Consider the following 19,006-nt stretch of genomic DNA (forward strand, 5'->3'; position numbering starts at 1 on the left):
CTATCTTTACACTGCCTCTTCTCCCTTATGACATACCTACCACCCACAGAACACTGCCACCACTCCTTTGCCATTTGGCTAGTACTTCATGCACTGCCTCATGTCTTGCTGCATGCCTAACACCACATGCACTACCGTTTTTTGCCACCAACTCATCTCCCTTGTCACAAAAGGAGAAGGGAGCACACTGCCTGGCATACCAGCAAACAATTAGCCCAGGTGCATTGTGGTAAATACAGTGCATGATAACACTCACTTCATTTGAAAGTCTCCCTTGTCACATGGCCACCTCCCCCTCTACATGAATTCCTTTCCTTTGCCATATGCCCTACTACTCTGCAAGAGCCCTCACCCACTGCCTTACGTGCGTTGAGCACCTCTATCTCCCTTCCTCAGCTAATAAATCCCCGCCATAAAACCCCAACACACAAACCAGTTAAATCTCATTCAATTGTACAAACTACAGGATTGAGGAAATATTTCTTGGCTTTTCCGCATTAGCCTACAATAAAGTTTCCACTGCAACTATTTTTTCCATTTAAATAATGGGTTTCTTTCTTTAAACAAAGTAGGTTGCATATAGCAGCTCTAGAATAAGAACCCAGCTCACGGTTTAGCACTGCCAAGCAGCAACAAAAAGAACTGTTGTAAATGCAAGTGGCTGTAGGTCAGATTCAGCTAGCTTACAGAGCATGCAAGGAAGCGATGAAGGCAAGCATTTTCAGTTGTATAGCGCATTGCTCCACTAGTATCGTCCAAAGTGCGGTTGCCAGAACCTTGGACATCTGCTGGTGCGCCACTTACAGCAGGAGCAGCTAAAAAGAGAGACGAGCAGGTGGAGGAGGGAGCCTGGGACTGGTCCAGGGGCTGATATTGCGTGTAAGTAGCACTACAAGTGAATACTTGCGAGCTGTGCTAGAAGTATATTCCAATCATTGCACAGTGAGCTTCGAGCAGAGTTAGGTGGGGGAGAAGAGCACGTGCATGCCTATCAATGTGTTAACAGGTGCGCTGACGGCGGTTCATAAGCGGGTCAAGCAGTGCCCAATTCCATTAGCGGTTCACCTAATTGGGTAGAAACGTTACCCCGGTGCATGGATAATCAGGTCGCACCCAGATGTTCATAACGGACAGCAAGTCAGGAACTAATAAAAAGGTGGCCTTCAGGTGCAGATAAAGTCAATTTTCATACTGCGCACAGATCCCCACAACAGAAGCAAGTTGTAGCTCATGGGATGATACGTAAACAGTACCCACGAGCACAGTGAGGCGAATCACAGGCTGAACTCGGATGCGTGTAACAGACAGCGAAGGGAGCAGCACATTAATTTACGGGGCGGTAGCCATTGACAGCAAGCACGGTCCGCTTATCTTTATGGGGCCATGCGTTTGAAACACATGGCCCCATAAAGATAAGAAAGCTTTCATGACGCACGGAAGGCAGACGAGCCCGTCCACATGGGACGGCTCAAAAAGCCGAACAAAAACGTCAGCAACAGCTCTTTTCCAATGACTGGCCACCGTTTAGCATAAACGGTGACGCCAGCCAATGGAAAAGAGGGGCGGGGCTTAATGCCCTTTACAGAAAATACCCGAAATCATTAAATCTCGCCAGCGAGACTGCGCATGTGCGCAGCCTACACCAGGCAAGACCTAAAAATAGTTATGGGTACATGGCCTCTTGAATTTCCGTGACTGCGTGACTTCTCCCAAGTCATAAAGACCAAATCGAAGTCCAATATATTAACATTTTTTCCCATGGTAGAGTCACTTGTTGTTGCAAGCGAATGTCATTTCAATCGTAACTCGGAAGTAATATCTTGCTGTGGGTTTTACATTTAAATTTAATTACATCTTCAGTAGTTGATTTAAGTCTGATGTGTTTTTTTAGCATTTAAAAAAAAAAGTTTTATATGAAATGCCCGGCTCTAATGGTAGGTTCATATTAAGAGCTTTAATTGTCTATACTAAACTAATGTGCTAAGCAGTTTTATATATGTACTGTATCCACCATATGACTGTTCAAAATGTTACTTAGGAAGCTTTCAAACAGACTAAGCTTAGCTAATCCTAGCTATTATTTTGTAAATCTAAATGAGATTGAAATCTTTCCAGGTCAAATCAGTGGACATACAGGAAACAGTTGTATATGTTTTTCCAATATTAAAATGTTATACAACTAATGTCCTGAGACCCTCACATATGCCAGCGTTTCTTTCCAGCGGTGTGGACCTAGAAGAATAATTTGGATAAAAACAATATATTCTGAAAATTCATTTTAGATGTCATCTAAAACTGTACTAAAATAGCATAGATAGCAGGTAGTAAGGACTAATTCCCTCTGTTAGGAACACAAATATTACTTACATGCTTGTTTCTAAATCAGCTGTGGGCAGCAATATTTGAGGGCTAATAATGCTGGGTCCAAATTCATTTTCAAGTTTGGTGTGTCCTGAACTTGTGATCTCTGCCATTCTGTTTGTGTGCTGCACATTCATCTGATGTTTCATTGGAGATAAATCGTCATCTGAATCACTTACAGAAACTGTAAGATCACTGCTACTCTCTAAACTTTCATTATCCAATAGCTGGGTATGTTCTTGAGGCAAGACAACCTTCAGGCTTAGGTCACTTCCTGCAACAGAATTAAGTATGGGTTAAATGCTACTCCATTTTTATAATTTCCAAATGTGTAATATACTTTGATTGTGTAATTTAAAAAAAACATTGTTTCATTTAAAAACATTGTGTTAAGGTTATACAGTTCACTGGCAAAACAATGTGCATCCCTATATATCCAGCACCGGCACTGCACAAAGAAGCATAGTGGGAAATACCTTTGCTGTAAGGAGAGCCAAGGCCGATAGAAATATGCAATGGTTAAAAGTGCACACAACAGCAAAGGCATGCGAGAGTCACTCACAACAACTATTTAAAACAAATTCACAAGAAGTGATACTACTCAGTGATAGTGGTAAGAACATGCAATGAATACAAGCACGTTATGCAGTCACTTGTCTGTGTACGTTACTGAGTGATAAATGGGAAGTGGGCTGGAATTACTAAAGCTAGGGTCAGAACTAAACTGGGATACGGCCTCCGCCGAGTCCTGAGCGAGGCCCTGAAAGCTGTGGTTTGGCCGAGATAAGATATATGGAGTAAGGAATCAGCTGGTATGCTTGATGAAGACTTCAGTGTCCTGCAGAGTACCCTTCGAGCACAACCTACAATATTGGGTTATGTGCCAGACAAGAAATATAGGCTGGAAAATGGTTAACACCACGTATATGCAAACCTTCATAGGGAAGGCGAGAATGCTTGAAGGATTATGTAGTGGCTACTTAAAAGGGAACCCCATAGACTCCTAATTCTTTATACACAAAATGAAGAGGAGATAGATGTGATTATATAAGCAGGTTTAAATATGATCATTGTGCATTGTATATGCCATCTATGCACATAATTAACAGCTAATGATCCAAGTGAGAAGGAGGAATATTTGGTTACAAATGACCTGCCTTACTTAGAGAAGAAACAACGTGCCTTCCTCGATCAGCCACTGTCTTGAGAATGACTGCTGCCAGCTAGGACTGAGATGAAAAAAGTTTAATAAAACGCCTGGCACAGGTTGGGGACAAGTAGAATTTTATAAAAATAACAGTTTATTACTTATTTTTAAACTCTAGGAGATTTATGGCGAAGCCCTTAAAAAATCCAGGTAGTGACCTTGTAGACTATGTGTCTTATGGCCCTCTAACCATGCTTGATAAAGATATAAAGACACTAAGCAAGGCTATTGAGAATAAGTTGTTGAGAGTATTACGAAAGGTCAGTGGTATGGATAGCGACAAACACAATTACATTTGCCCTGACATTTGGCGCACAAGGACTAGGGCTGTGTCTTCAGGCACTTCCCAACATTTGCACTTCACAACATTTCTATTACTCCAGGTGGTTACAAGCAACTGTAGATCGACGCCCACACTTGATCTCCACGTGCTGCATTACGTCTTTGCAAGCTCTACTGGACACACACTCCTTAATATTCCTCCACCTTTATGCATTCTTTGGGTTGTTCTTGACTAGTGACCCTGCGCTTTCAAACATGTACTGACTTTCAAAAAATAATTTGTGATGAAAAATATGTTTGCTCCATGTTTAAATGTAACTATGTGCTGAGATCATAATAAACACAAGCTTATAAATCACAATTCAATACTTCGAACTGACTTATTTTATGTATTGACCTAACATCAAGAGCATGCTACCCACTATCTTGCGTAAGGTTGTCAAGCGTAGCCTGGTCCCTGGTACATTTACACCAGATGGGTTTGGTCCTCAGCGGAATATTATGAACAATTTGAGACACCTTGCATGTATTAGACATAGCTTAGTGGGAAGTGATGTGGGCTATGTGGTCACCTTGCTTGGCTTTGAAAAAGCACTTCATACTGTAGGATGAGATTTGCTGATTGCCACAAGGCAAAATTATAATTTTGGGCCCTTTATTCTCGCCTGAATTAGGTTGCTCTGCGTGAGACCAATGGTACACGTGAAGGCTGGAAAGAATCTTATGTCAATGGGAATGTGAGAGCGGTACTAGACAAAGGGTGCCTCCTATCACCACTTTGCTGAAACAGAACAACTGGCAGCTGTACTCCATGCCCACCTGGGGTAGGTGTGAGACTAGAGGCATCATTTGGATAAAAACAATACACTCTGCCAGCCACTTGCTGTCACTGTATGATGACATGTGAGCTAATACAGGCTACTCCACTTTTACTTAGACAACTTTAGACGTCAGGGGCATTTTCAGGGTTAAATAGGACCAGGTGGGAATTCTAAGCACCTTCTCTTAGTGATGTTGGCGAGTACGGGTGTTTCACTCTGCCCTTAAGTAATCAGGACTTTAGATTGCACATACCGACTGTGCTACAATGGATCTTACTATTGGTAAGGTATGGATGGTCTTGATAATTCACAACAGTCTGGTCAGTGCTCCATTATCAGTAGTGGATTGTTAAAATGGTGATACTGCCACACTACCTCTCTATGCGTTACATGGTTTGAGGTGTATGGTTCCAATGTCGTCGTTTCATGCATTGCACAGCACTATTAATATAGTTTTGCCTGTATGTGCCCCACTGTTCAATTGTGAGCTCACGCTTTGGAGCAGTACTATCATGAATCACATCTGCATTAGATGGCTGAATGGGTGGGAGATGGGAATAGGATTGATAAAACAATTACTGGAGGGCTAACATCGGTCTGAAGAATTTGGCCAGGCATATGTTAGGTAGTAAGCTTCCTGTAGGTGGCTTTGATTCGCCTAGTGTCATACATGAGGGAAAGGTGCAGGGGAGAGCAGGGGGTGGAAATGGGTATACTGGGAAGGCATCTCTGTGGAGAATACCGTTATTTCTTAAAGGAATACAATCATTCTGAGGTAGATTGTCAGCCGATGTCATTTGACATAGAATACATGAAATTTGTAGAGTTTGCTGCAGCGCAGATGAAGTTCGTTGTGACAGCTAAGCAATTTTTAAATGCAAGACTGGGCAATGCAGACACTTTCCAGAGCAACCCAAGTAATCATTTACACAGAGTGCTTGGCTGAATAGACAACTGGACTTGCAAGGGTTTTCAGTTCTCTGTGTTACTCTAAAGGGGGATCGATCACTACGCCCACTGGCAGTAAAAGGGAAACAAGACTGTGGGGCAATGTGCTTATTTGGCTATAGTAAAGTGTTGGGGAAAGTTTAATTTAAAAAAAGAAAGATATATGTTCTTGCATAGATTACATATGACTTCAACTGTTCTGCCAAGGATATACCCAAAGTGGCTGTACCCAAGTGCGATATGTGAGAATCCTGCACATTATTAATATATGGTCTTAATTTGTCTTGTACTACTAATCCACTGGAGATATATTATTCAGACAATGGGAGTGGTGGAAATCAATCATTCAATCAGGATTTGTAGAGCACAGCTGCTTCACCTGTGAGGATCTCGAGGCACTGGGAGATCATGCTGCCTTTCCTCCAGAACCTGGACCTGAACATCCAGGTCTTGAGGTCCTTCCTGAACTGCTGGTGCAATGGTGAGGCTCTGAGGGGAAGAGGGAGGTTGTTCCAGGCCTTAGCCGCCAGGTGGGAGAAGGAGCGACCTCCACTGTTAGTCTAGCGGATCCGTCAGTGGCTGCTAGGGAGAGGGATCCAGAACTGAGTATTCTGGTAGATTGGTGGAAATTCACTCGTTTTTTGAGGTATGCCGGTCCTTCGTTATGTAGTACCTTGTATGTGTGGGTGAGCAGCTTGAACTGGCATCTCTTCACGACTGGTAGCCAGTAAAGTTTCCTGGGGTGAGGGATGATGTGTGTCTGTCTGTGGAGGTCGAGGTCAAGGATGAGTCTGGCTGCTGTGTTCTGGATAGTCTGGAGTTTCCATATAAGTTGGGTGGCGATTCCTCAATAGAGGGAGTTGCCGAAGTCGAGTCCGCTGGTGACGAGAGCTTGCATGACTGTTCACCTGGTGTTGGGTGGGAGCCATCTGAAGTACTTCATGAGCATTCATAAACTGCTTCTTCATGTACAGCTGACTGTCAAGGACGATGCTGAGATTGTAAGCGTGTTCAATGAGTTTGGGGGTTGGACCAAGCTCAGGGGGCCACCATTCATTTTGCCAGAGGATTACCTTGCCTTTTCCGAAGACGAGTACTTATGTCTTGTCAGTGTTGAGTGTGGGACACTTGTTGTTCATACGGACGGCCACATCTTTCATGAATCTTTGGAACTTGTCTTTGATAGTCGTTGGGTCCTTTGTCAGTGAGAGGATGATTTGGGTGTCGTTGGCGTAGGAGATGATGTTGAGTCTGTGACTCTCGACTATGTTGGCCAGGGGTGCCAGGCACATCAGTTCAATACGGAGTACTATATTCTTGGTTGACAACCCTGCCCATAAAACTGTAAAACTAAGTTATAAGTTTACAATTTGCATGTTTTTGCCCAAAGGTGACTTGCTATCCACTGGCTACCACTGGTCCTTCTCTAGAGAGATGGGAGGGATTATGTAATTGTTCGAAACGGGGTAGCTTGCCGTGGAGTGGGTAGGCTAAACTCCGGAGCAATGTGTAAAGCATCTGCGCAGACCACACTCACAGGCGACACACTAGGCACACTACAAAAGAGACTCCACACTAGGTGGTGTAAAAATAGCTTTTTGTATTATGAAAACACATTAGAATGCAATCACAGGCACATATAACTCTGATGACATCTTAGTTATCTGGGAAGGTGATCACAAGTCGTTATTAGAGTTTTCTGATTGGCTCAACTCCCTTATAATCACCTTAATTTCACGTGTGAAGCAAGCAATGAGACACTGCCATTTCTTGATTTGAGATTATATCCACGAGATGGTAGGATTTGTACGAAACTGTATCAAAAACCGATGGCTTGTAATGCGCTACTCAATTATAATAGTTTTCCTCCACGCGCACTTTGGGACAATCTCCCTGTTGGGCAATTCCTTCGGTTGAGAAGAAATTGCGCTGAACTTAGGACATATCACAAACATGCAACCAAGCTCAGTGCACATCTTCACACACGACAATATCCAACACGGTTGATACGAAACGCAAATAAGAGAGCGATCAATAACAACAGAGAAGCCTTGCTTGAAACATATGTCAAACCTCCTTCTAATCGTCTGGTGTGTGTCAGTACTTTCAGCCATCTAAACACTACAATTAAAAAAGCCATTAACTCAAACTGGCATATTATAAATAAAGGCAAAAAGTTTTGTGAAAAACTGCTGTTTGCCTTTAAACGAAGCAGGAATCTTGGCAACATCCTAGAGCATTCTCGGCCGAGAGCCACACATGATATTAGCCAACAACAGACTATACATACAGGTACATCTGTCCAAGGCCACATTCTGTGTGACTCCTGTGTAGCGTGTCATCTAACTACACGTACATCACAATTGGATTTAGGATTGAAGACACCCTGGGTACTAACTAGTCACACAAATTGTAATACGGAGGGTGTAGTGTATCTTATACAGAGCCCCTGTAAATTGTACTACGTAGGTATGACCACTCGTAGAGTGAAAACCAGGATTATTGAACATAAAAGTTCAATAAAACGCAAGAAATCCAATACAAAACTAACCAGACATTATTTGGATGTTGGCCATACTGAACAAGATCTACGCTGGGTGGTACTGGACAAACCACACTATCACAAGAACATGGGCCCTCTTGAGACAGTAGTGTTTCATAGAGAACAACGCTTGGTGTTTAGATTGGGCAGCCATCTTAATGGCCTGAATGATGATATACCCTGGTGTGCATTGGTCTCTCATTAATACATACCATATATTCATATTGTTAAGGGCTCATGGGCTATGCGGCTGCAAAGCGCTATCTATGTAGGTTTATTAATTTTTCTTAATACATAGTTATGCCCCATAATGAATAATAACAACCATAAAAATAGAGATAGAAATATATTTTGATTTCTATTTGCCCGGCCCCTTCCATTCTGAGTTGTGCTCTCTGTATAGGTTGTTGTCCATTCTGTGCCTTTAGGTAGTATTATTTATTCGTCCACTAATGTTTTAATTGATTATGATGCTAGTTACTCTTGGCGATTTGGGGATCGCGACAATTTTCGTTTGTTTACTTTGTGCGTACGAGTAGTATACGTCGTTTTAATTTGGATTTTCACAATCACTAATGGCGCTCAGAGCGTTGTTTACCCAGTTTCCATGACACCATACGCATGCGTACAATGACGTAGGACGCACGTCGTCGACCGGAGTCACTTCCGGATAAATAGATGATTCGATCGCCGAGTCCGGTTCTCCCCTCAGAGTCCTAAAAGAAACGCCACATGACTTGCAGGTGAGCGTACGGCACACTTCTCCTATTATAGATAATATTCCTAGCGTTACAATTACTTCCATTGGTTTAATGAGTGTTATCTTAGAGGCCTGATCGATTAGCAGGAACATCGGCATAATCTATGAGATGCGTGGTTTAGTCACGCTACACATAAATTGGAGCCCGTAACAACATGCTGACTTGCTACTTTTACCCGTTTAATGTCAAGTTGCTACTTTTACCCGTTTAATGTCAAGGGGTTATATAAAGGCACTTTAGGCGTTTCGCTTATCATAACGGGGTATAGATTGTTTTTGCTTTCTTTATGAGTAAACGCTTTTCTTTTTCACTGTGAGGATATTCCCCTTTTGTTAGACCTGTCAGCCCTTTGTGTGGTCCCTCCTCATCATTATTTATTTTGTCCCCCTTTCTGCCTCAAACCCTGTTGTAATTTTTCCTTTTTGGGAACCACCAGACTTTTTAGTGTTGATGCAGGGTCGGGGAGCCATTTTCCCTACCCCTGGAACTTCTGTCTGAGGGCCTGAGACACAAAATGGTGGCCACCCATTGTCACCTGAGAAATAGCCAGAACACACTAGAGGTTTCTAGAACCTTCTGCAACATTCTAGAACCCTGGGATAGAGGGAGGCAGTTTAGAATGTTGAGAAGCTATCTCAGGGAGGCAGTTGGCAGTTGGCACCTGACTGGAGAGGAGAGAGGACAGAGAAACAGAAGGAGGAAGGAGTAAGGCAGCAGGGGTGGAAACTTGTGCCTGGAGTGGGGTCCAGAAACCCACCCTTGATACTAGTCCCTACTGACCAAGCCCAGCCTAAAGCCCTGTGTGGGATAAAGACCAGAAAATCATCTTAAGGACCTGAACAGCCGGAACAGGCCTTAAAGGAGAAGAACAGCAAGTTCCTGACCTGTTTGGTGGAATCCTCCTGGAGACCCGACGTCGAGAAGCCTGGAGACCTGGAGCCCGAGGTGGAGAAGCGGCGCTGACAGAAGGCAGACGTCGTACCCGGAGCCGCTAGAGGTCGAGTGAGGGCGCCGACGGAGGTCGTGGAGAGACACCGGAGGTCGATTAGAAGTCACCTGAGGTCGAGGTGAGGCGTCGACGGGGGAGTGAAGTCCGCCCTCCGGAGTCGCCGGAAGCTGAAGTAAAGCGCGCAGGAGGTCGGGAGTGGAGATCACATTCCAGAGTCGCCGGAACCCGAAGTGGAGCCGACGGAGGTCGGGAGTGGAGGTCGCACTCCGGAGTCGCCCGGAAGCGGGGGAACCGTGACCCTGTGACGCCGGAACACGACATCGAGCCGAGGCCGCCCAGCGACATCCATCCGGAGCCGCCTCACGGCATCGACCCGGCGTCAGGTAAAGCAGATCGATCCAACATCGGACCGAGGCCGGCCAGCGACATCGAATCGGAACCGCCCGACGGCATCGACACGGCGTCAAGTGGAACAGATCGACGCGACATCGAACCAGAGCCGCCCAGCGACGTCGACCCGGCGCCGAGCGGAGCCGATCTTCGTGAAAAGGGCAGTAAGTGGTAGAAAGGGCATCTGAGGCCCTGTGGAGCCCTAAAAGACCATTCTTGGGGCTAGAGGGGTGTTAGGACCAACCTGAGAGTGCTAGGGGGTGAAAAGAGACTGGTGCAGGGACCTGTGTGAGGGACTGTGTAGTTGGAAGAGTCAGAACCTTAGGTTTCCCTCATTCTACCTCAGCTTAGGCCCCAGCCTTGACCACTCTAGGTGGGACATCCCCAGGCCACCCCAGTGACCATAAGCTGTACTTGGGCATGGTAAAATCAATCTACCTCATAAATGTGATCTGATTTGCAATTGTTTGATGGCTTATATTATTTATTGAAGGTGGTTTATTTATTGTCTGACCGTATTTATTCCTGCCTTGTATTTATTGTCTGACAGTATTTATTTGCCCTATGTATTTAACGCACCTCTATTTATTCCTTGTGTATTTATGACCTAATCCTATTTATTGCACTTGCAAAGTGTTATTATTTAATTGACCTGCTATTTCTGAAGAAAATCCTTTTGTATTGTATTTGTGTCATAACCCTGCAACTAAGAGAAAAATTAAGATAAACACAAAGAGATTCTTTCATAAATTTTTACGGTGTAGAGTCGTTTTTGGAACGGATGAACGCATGGTTATTGTGAGGGTGTGACGTACGCTTAACACGGTGCCTGACCCCCGACCGCTCGAGCCAAGCTACCCCTTTGGTTGGGAAAAACCGGGTGACTGCTAACCCGGTTGCCCGGGGTTTTCTAACACCTTTATTTTGAGTGAGTTTAATAGACTCATAATAACAACACATAAGATTGTAAACCCTTGATGCTATAGTGGGAGTGCCCACAGTAATTGGATGATACTAGATCATATTACTAGTGAAATAGTTTTAAACTCTGATTCTTTTCCTTGGTGTACCTCTACTATGGTGTCTGCAATATGAACAACTATGATATTGGTAATAAGCATTTACGTTTCCTAATAGCATATCGGACTGGTGTGAGACTCTGCTGAAGGTTGAGTAAACACATATACAATATGCTATAGGTAAGAATTTTATTCTGCCATTGATATTGCGCTATGGTGCACACGGGTGTATGTTTAAATATTGTTAAGACATAGTTTTATTATTTTTACAGAGCCTTCTGATCCATCATACAGATCGACATTGCGTCTGATGGTCAAGAGATTGAGGCCTAAGTATCACATTATAATTTATGCACTTCATTAGCAGAGTGACTATCCTATGATCCTGATGAATGCCTTGAACTATTTTGTCACCAGGGTAGAAACATGTTGATCATTAGATAGGGTATTTACTTTCAACCCTATAGTCACTTGCATTTTAACTGACTACTACATAGGCAGGAAGAATAAAGGTGTTGCCCCTATGTAGATAGCTTTTTAACTACACTTATATTTTTCTTTTTTGCACTCTGCCCCTCCTTACCATATTGAGTTGGTAGAACCAACCCGTGGTTTGCACTCCTGCTCCTTCCCTCTTGGGTGAAGTCGTAGCCCACACGGGGTACCTTGCGGTCCCCGTGTGTTGGAGGATACCAATGATGAAGCATGTCACCCTCGGGTGAGTGCGGGTTTTCGTCCATAACTTTGTTATGCCCGTTTCCCATTGCTATTTATACTAGTCCTTTTAAGAACGCTACCCTATACTAAGTGTGTGTACCACATATAACTCTGTGCCAACTGGCACCAGGTATCAATTTACAGGGGACTATATACAGGGCAGGGCCAATCGGGCCGCTGCCAGAACCATCACAAGTCGCAAATGTAAGACCAGTAATAAATGGGTAACAGCCAGTAGCTACTGGCAAGACCATGCACTTAGTAACATCCCATCAGCACAAGGCCGGAACATAAAGCATCATAACTTGGCGTTAGGCATGAACCTGTGGGCATAACCTCATTAGCATGGATCACACTATACATAAACATGTAAGCATCGAAAATCATCATTAGCATAACCAACACATTATGTGTTCTCATGAGGCCTAAAATTCACTAGGATGTGGCATCTCATTAGCATGCAAACATTAGACATAAGGTACATCCGCAACAGTGCATCCTACTTCACATCAGCAGGGCAAAATCAAATGCATTAGGCATCCTCCTGAGCATAAATCGTATCATGCATAACATTAGGCCTTATCATATTAGCATAGGGCATATTTACACCTGCAATGTAAGCATTAGGGGTAAAACATTAGGCATATAAACACATTATGCATCGTAACAGCAGGGCAAACATGGTAGCACCTAGAACATCATATCCTGACATTAGGCATCCTCATGGGCATCAATTACCTCCTGCATTAGGCATAATCACATTAGCATAGGGCCTCAGCATAGTAGTATGCGGCATCTCGTTAGCAGGAACCCATTAGCTCAGGCATAGAATGAAAGCCTCATAGCATGACATTAGATCAGGCCTAAGCCAATAATGCGTACATCATGGCATCAACATGTGCATTAGGCGTCATCAAACACGTTATGCACCACTCAGCAGTGGAAGCCTTAGGGAAGATCTGTGCACATTATACATGCCCCCAACATTGCAGTTTAGCCCGTGGCACCACTGCGCCTGGGGAGCCCCTCTCCTGGGTCTCTAAAAGGAATGTCAACCACAGCGTTACAGATTAGCTTCTGGCACCACTGCACCTGGGGGACCCCTCTTCTGGGGCCCTCAAATTAACAATACCCCAAACGTTGCCCATATCATCCAGCTGTGGTAAGATCAATATACCGAACACCAATAATGTACATAGGGGACATCCAGGGACACCTCAATACTTCCGGGCATCCGAAGGAGCAGTTTGGTTAGGGAGGGAAACCACCTACCTCCCACCTGTGTCCTGGTAGCAAGAGAATGGCTCCAAAAGCAAATGCCCCCGTGGTGCAGCTCCTGCTAGTGTACGGGGCAGCTGGGTGAATTATCCTGTGGGGCTACGGCATCTGGAGGAGCCCCTACTCTGGGACTCCAACGAAAATGCCCCCAACGTTGCAGTGACCCGCAACCATGGCGTCGCTGTATAGCACTGTGGCCTGGTCCGGGGTGGAGCCCCACGGGGGCTTCAAAACAAATGTGGCTGCACGTTGCAGCTGGCCACCGGGGGAAGGCACTGACAATGTGCCTCGACCAACCCCCCTAGGCCTGACACAAAGCCCCACTCAACAGTCTCCTCTTGCGCTGCTCCGGTCTCTCTCCGCTGCCGGACTGGTTCTTCCACTCCTATGGACTCCGCAACACGCGCGGGGCTCTCCTCAGTTCACGGGGAGCCCCACAGACAGCAGCACCTCTCTGGCGCCAGCCCCTGACTGCGGGGGCACGGACCGGCGGGGGGGGCTCCCGCTCCGGTTTCTTTCCGACACCGGGCTCCCTTGCTTTTTACTCCTCCGGCATCAACATGTCGCAGGGACGGAGCGGGAAGCCTCGCGCTTCCTGGGCCTCAGCGTGGCTTCTTTCGTGACGCTCCTCTCGGCCGCACCAATCCCAGCGCGGCTCTCCTCTGACGTCAGCGGGGGAGCCCGCGTGGTGCTCCGGGACTCCTGGGTCGGCAGCGGTGATCTTCTGCGATTCCTCAGCGCGGCAATGATGGGTAGGCTCCCTCCTAAGTGGAAGCTTCACACAGGGTGGGCACCCGCTCACAAATAAAGGTAGATGCGGGGTGGGCACCCGCTACTAAAATATGCATAAAGTTGGGTAGGCTACCGATGTATTTTGAAATAGGCAGTTCACTCTGGCAGCGCGCGGGGTAGGCTCCCGCTATGTTAACAGCACCAGGGGAATCCCCCTCATCACTCTGGCAGCCCAGTGCTGCCAATTAAACACAGAAGCGCTCCTCTCCTGGCAATCAAGAAAGTAGTGCCCACCAGACGCTGGAGTGCAGGCAGGGAAGCACAGTTAATTCACATATAGCGCTCCAGGGACAGAAGGATAGCGCCTCTCTTCACCTGGGGCACAGAAGTGGCAACAGCCGGCAAAATAGAATTGTAGCACTCACAAGGCGCTAAGTCAGGGTCCAAAGGTGCAGAGGCAAGGCTGGGCAAGATCAGCAGGCAGTGGGCAGCTCATCAGAACAGGACCGCAGTTCTGTGGAACAGTCAATCCCCATAATGTGGCTCTCCTCCTGGCACAGCAGTCTTCACTCCAGCAAAGGTTTTTCCCTGGCCCTGTGGACAGCAGAGGGGTACAGATGGGCTCAGGGGCCAGCATGCAGGCCCTTGCGGCGGTACCTCCTGGCAGAGCGTCCCCTCCACATCAAAGTCCAAGCACAGCACAACACATGGAGTCTCAGCTCCTTTATTTATTATTATTTATTAATGGCATTTATTAAGCGCATGGTTGCACACGGAACAGTGCGTCCGCGCGCTGACAATTCCACTAACATCACACAAGCAACGTTCACGGTGGTGGAGTATTAGTGCAGGAGAAACTATACTAAATTATGTATTGGGGAAAAGATGGGTTTTCAACCTTTGTCTAAACCTAGTTTCGGACGGTTCCATCCTCAATTCGATGGGAAGGTCATTCCAGCCTTTACTGGCAAGGTATCTGAAGGACCGTCCTCCCATCCTTGCTCTGTGAATCCGTGGAGCAACTAATAACATGTTGCCCATCGACCTAAGAGGGCGTGAAGGTCGATAGACAGGAAGCAGTTTCTGTAGATAAGAAGGTGCTTTTAAATGAGCAATGCGATGGGTAATGCACATCGTTTTGAATGTAATTCGTTCCATTATCGGGAGCCAATGCAAGGAACGCAGGGCATTTTTCCCAGAGGCCCTCCTAGGGAGGTTCAGGACAAGCCTAGCAGCTGCATTTTGGACGCGTTGCAACTGCATTAGACCTTTTTTACTGAGTCCGCATTGGAGGGAATTCCCATAATCTAAATGGGAGGTAACCAAGGCATGTATCATTGTTTTTCTGGCGCTAGGAGGCAGTAGGTCCAGGACTTTCCTCAGGACCTTCAGGATGCCATAGCATTTACCAGCAACATTACCCACATGATTAGTGTAGGCTAGATTAGAATCGAGGAGTATGCCGAGGTTCTTGACTGTGTCAACCGGGACAGGGACAGAGCCCAGTTCTATGGGCCACCAGGCAGATGTCCAGATGGAGGGACAGGGGCCAATAATAAGAACTTCCGTCTTATTACCATTGAGGCGGAGGTAGTTCTGCTTCATCCACCCATCAAGTGCTACCAGGCATGCCGAAAATTTCTCAGCCTCCACAACTGGGTCACGAGACAGATTGATCACCAGTTGTGTATCGTCAGCGTAAGAGACTATGGCAACACCATATGACTCCACCAGTTTGGCAAGAGGTTCCATGTACAGATTGAATAATGTGGGGCTCAGAATCGAGCCTTGTGGAACCCCTTGTTTAAGACGTCTAATACTGGATTTGCACGGTGGACAGTGCACTTGAAATCTCCTGTTATTAAGAAAGGATACCAACCACTCATGAGCAGGACCGGTTATGCCCTCCTCACTCAGACGGTCCAGTAATACGGAATGTGATACGGTGTCAAACGCCGCACTTAAGTCCAATAGGACCAGTGCGGCCGTGTGACCCTCATCCGCCTGACACCGCAGCAGTTCCGTCGAAAGAAGGAGAGCGGTCTCCGTCGAATGTTTGGCTCTAAATCCCGACTGAGACGAGTGAAGGATCTTATTTTCCTCCACAAAGCTCACCAGCTGTCGGTTAACCAATTTCTCAACTACCTTCGCACAGTAGGGGAGGAGCGAAATAGGTCTCAGATTGTCCAGTTGTGATATGCTGATATGAGCTTTCTTTTTTATCGGGACAACTTGGGCCAATTTCCAGTCGTCCGGAACTAGGCATTCTTGAAAGGAAAGCGAGGCCAAGTTACCTATGTGTTCCGCTACCTGGGGGAGATGACTGCGAAGAATCCTCGCTGGAACAGCATCTAAGGGAGAGCCAGAGTGGATGTCCGATAGGATATTAATTAGCTCCTCTGTTTGGGGGACCACAAACTTCCCAAGTATGTTCTTAACCTGTATTTCGCGGTAAGAGTTGGGCAAATATGTGGGTTCTGTAATAGTCTGAAAAGAGTCATAGATCTTTTCTACCTTCCCAATAAAGAAGTCTGCGATCTCATTGCATGACTCTGTCGAGGGGGAAACTTCCCCTGCACTAGCTAGCGGGGAGGAGAGTTCCTTTAAGATCATAAATAGCTCTTTAGAGGTATTCTCTGAGCAGTCAATCCTCTTACTGTAATAGTCTCTTTTAGACTCCCTGATCTGTTTATAGTAAGACTTTAATTCACTCTTGTAGACTTCACGTAGTGAAGGGGCATAATCCACTCTCCATCTACGCTCAAGAGTTTTACATTTGGTTTTGGCGGCTCGTAGCTCAGCAGTAAACCACGGAGCGGATTTAATGCTCCGAGCCATGGCTTTCTGAGTCTAGGGGGCAACTTTATTCAATGCACTCTCAACCCATTCATCATACATCCTGCACGCCTCAGTCAGGTTGTTGCTGAGCTTTGGGGATCCCTGTCCTAGGGCATGACTGAATCCATCGTGACTAAATTTCCTCCAGTCTCTGCGCCTAATAGCCAGGGGTTTCGGTAAAGACCCTCTGTTGGTCGGTCTTCTAAGTTTAAAAGGGATCAAATAATGATCTGACCACAAGATCTTAATCGGGTTAGATACACTTATATCTTCCCAATTTGTAAAGATAGGGTCCAACAAATGCCCTGCTTGGTGGGTGGCACTGTTATCGGCCAACACAAACATAAGAGCTCTCAACGATTTAATCAGGACTACAGCCTCTCTACAATTGACATCGTCCAGATGTATATTGAGGTCTCCTACAATCATGAATTTATTATGACGTAGAGCAGATAGCGTTAGAGCCTCAAGGAGGCTCTCAATGAACGCAGTCGCTGCACCAGGCGGGCGATAGATAAGGTAGCCCTTAATGGTGCAGTTAGGGCCAATCGAGATGGAAAATAGCCCAGCTTCACAGTTATTGATGACAGTCGGTTCGAGAGTACATGTAAGCTCAGTTTTGTGTACAATAGCTATCCCCCCCCCCTTCTGACTCCCTCTATTGATTTGGAGAATGTTATAGCCGGCGGGAAGGGCCTCAATAATATCAGGTAGGGGCTGCTCATCCAACCATGTTTCTGTCAGGAAAACCAAGTCAGGGTTGTCATCTATAAGCAAGTCATATATATTCAAACTATGGCGTTTCAACGATCGACAATTCAGTAGAAAGGAAGAAAGTTTGTTACCTTCCTTACTCATCTCTAGATCTCTGCGCATAGTATAACCGCACCCTTCACACTTCGAAGGCCATTGCTCCATGTGCAGCGTATGAGTGCACTCCGATGGCAGTACCTTGCGCAGATGTAGAAGCGCCTGCCTCGTATATGCTATCGTCCCACACTGGTCTGAGATGGTATGGCCAGGGGGATGGGCCCTGGGCCGCGTCTGGTCGCGGACGGGCGCAGACGGGCTTGCCTTTGGCGCGGCCTCGGCGCACCGTCGGCGCGCCCGCTGCGCGGACGCTTCAGGGTGACGCTTAAGTAGGCGTCGGCACAAAAAGACTAGAGTGCTACCCACAGTAAAAAGCGCTGGTTATGGTAGGCTCGAGTGTGCAAAAAGAAGCGTTTTTGTGCAAGGTGCAGTCAGCAGCAATAAAGTTTTAAAAGCAGGTTTAAGAGCAAGTGGGTCAACTTCAACAATCAGGCAACAATAAAATACAGTTCCCAACTCGTTTCGTATCTCCACCCCCGAAGCGTCACTCCCTATCAGTGTTAGTTAGTGCGCGGTCGCTTCAGGGTGACGCTTAAGTAGGCGTCGGCACAAAAAGACTAGAGCGCTACCCACAGTAAAAAGCGCTGGTTATGGTAGGCTCGAGTGTGCAAAAAGAAGCGTTTTTGTGCAAGGTGCAGTCAGCAGCAATAAAGTTTTAAAAGCAGGTTTAAGAGCAAGTGGGTCAACTTCAACCATCAGGCAACAATAAAATACAGTTCCCAACTCCTTTCGTATCTCCACCCCCGAAGCGTCACTCCCTATCAGTGTTAGTTAGTGCGCGGTCGCTTCAGGGTGACGCTTAAGTAGGCGTCGGCACAAAAAGACTAGAGCGCTACCCACAGTAAAAAGCCCTGGTTATGGTAGGCTTGAGTGTGCAAAAAGAAGCGTTTTTGTGCAAGGTGCAGTCAGCAGCAATAAAGTTTTAAAAGCAGGTTTAAGAGCAAGTGGGTCAACTTCAACAAACAGGCAACAATAAAATACAGTTCCCAACTCGTTTCGTATCTCCACCCCCGAAGCGTCACTCCCTATCAGTGTTAGTTAGTATATATATATATATATATATATATATATATATATATATATATATATATATATATATATATATATATATATATATATATATATATATATATATATATATATATATATATATATATATATATATATATATATATATATATATATATATATATATATATATATATATATATATATATATATATATATATATATATATATATATATATATATATATATATATATATATATATATATATATATATATATATAT

At 45.5% G+C, this 19,006-nt stretch overlaps 1 protein-coding gene across 10 annotated transcripts in view; it reads right to left on the reverse strand.

Annotated features, from left to right (window-relative positions):
* Positions 1–19,006, reverse strand: part of KIZ (kizuna centrosomal protein) — a 765,937-nt gene that overhangs the window by 542,059 nt on the left and 204,872 nt on the right. For all 10 annotated transcript variants that reach the window (XM_085612400.1, XM_085612398.1, XM_085612396.1 and 7 more), the window contains one exon: positions 2,368–2,635. In XM_085612400.1, coding sequence (XP_085468526.1) covers positions 2,368–2,635 — 268 coding nt within the window. The remainder of the gene's footprint in view (positions 1–2,367; positions 2,636–19,006) is intronic.

This window comes from Triturus cristatus, chromosome 6 (genome assembly GCF_964204655.1).
Source record: "Triturus cristatus chromosome 6, aTriCri1.1, whole genome shotgun sequence".
Lineage (NCBI taxonomy): Eukaryota > Metazoa > Chordata > Amphibia > Caudata > Salamandridae > Triturus > Triturus cristatus.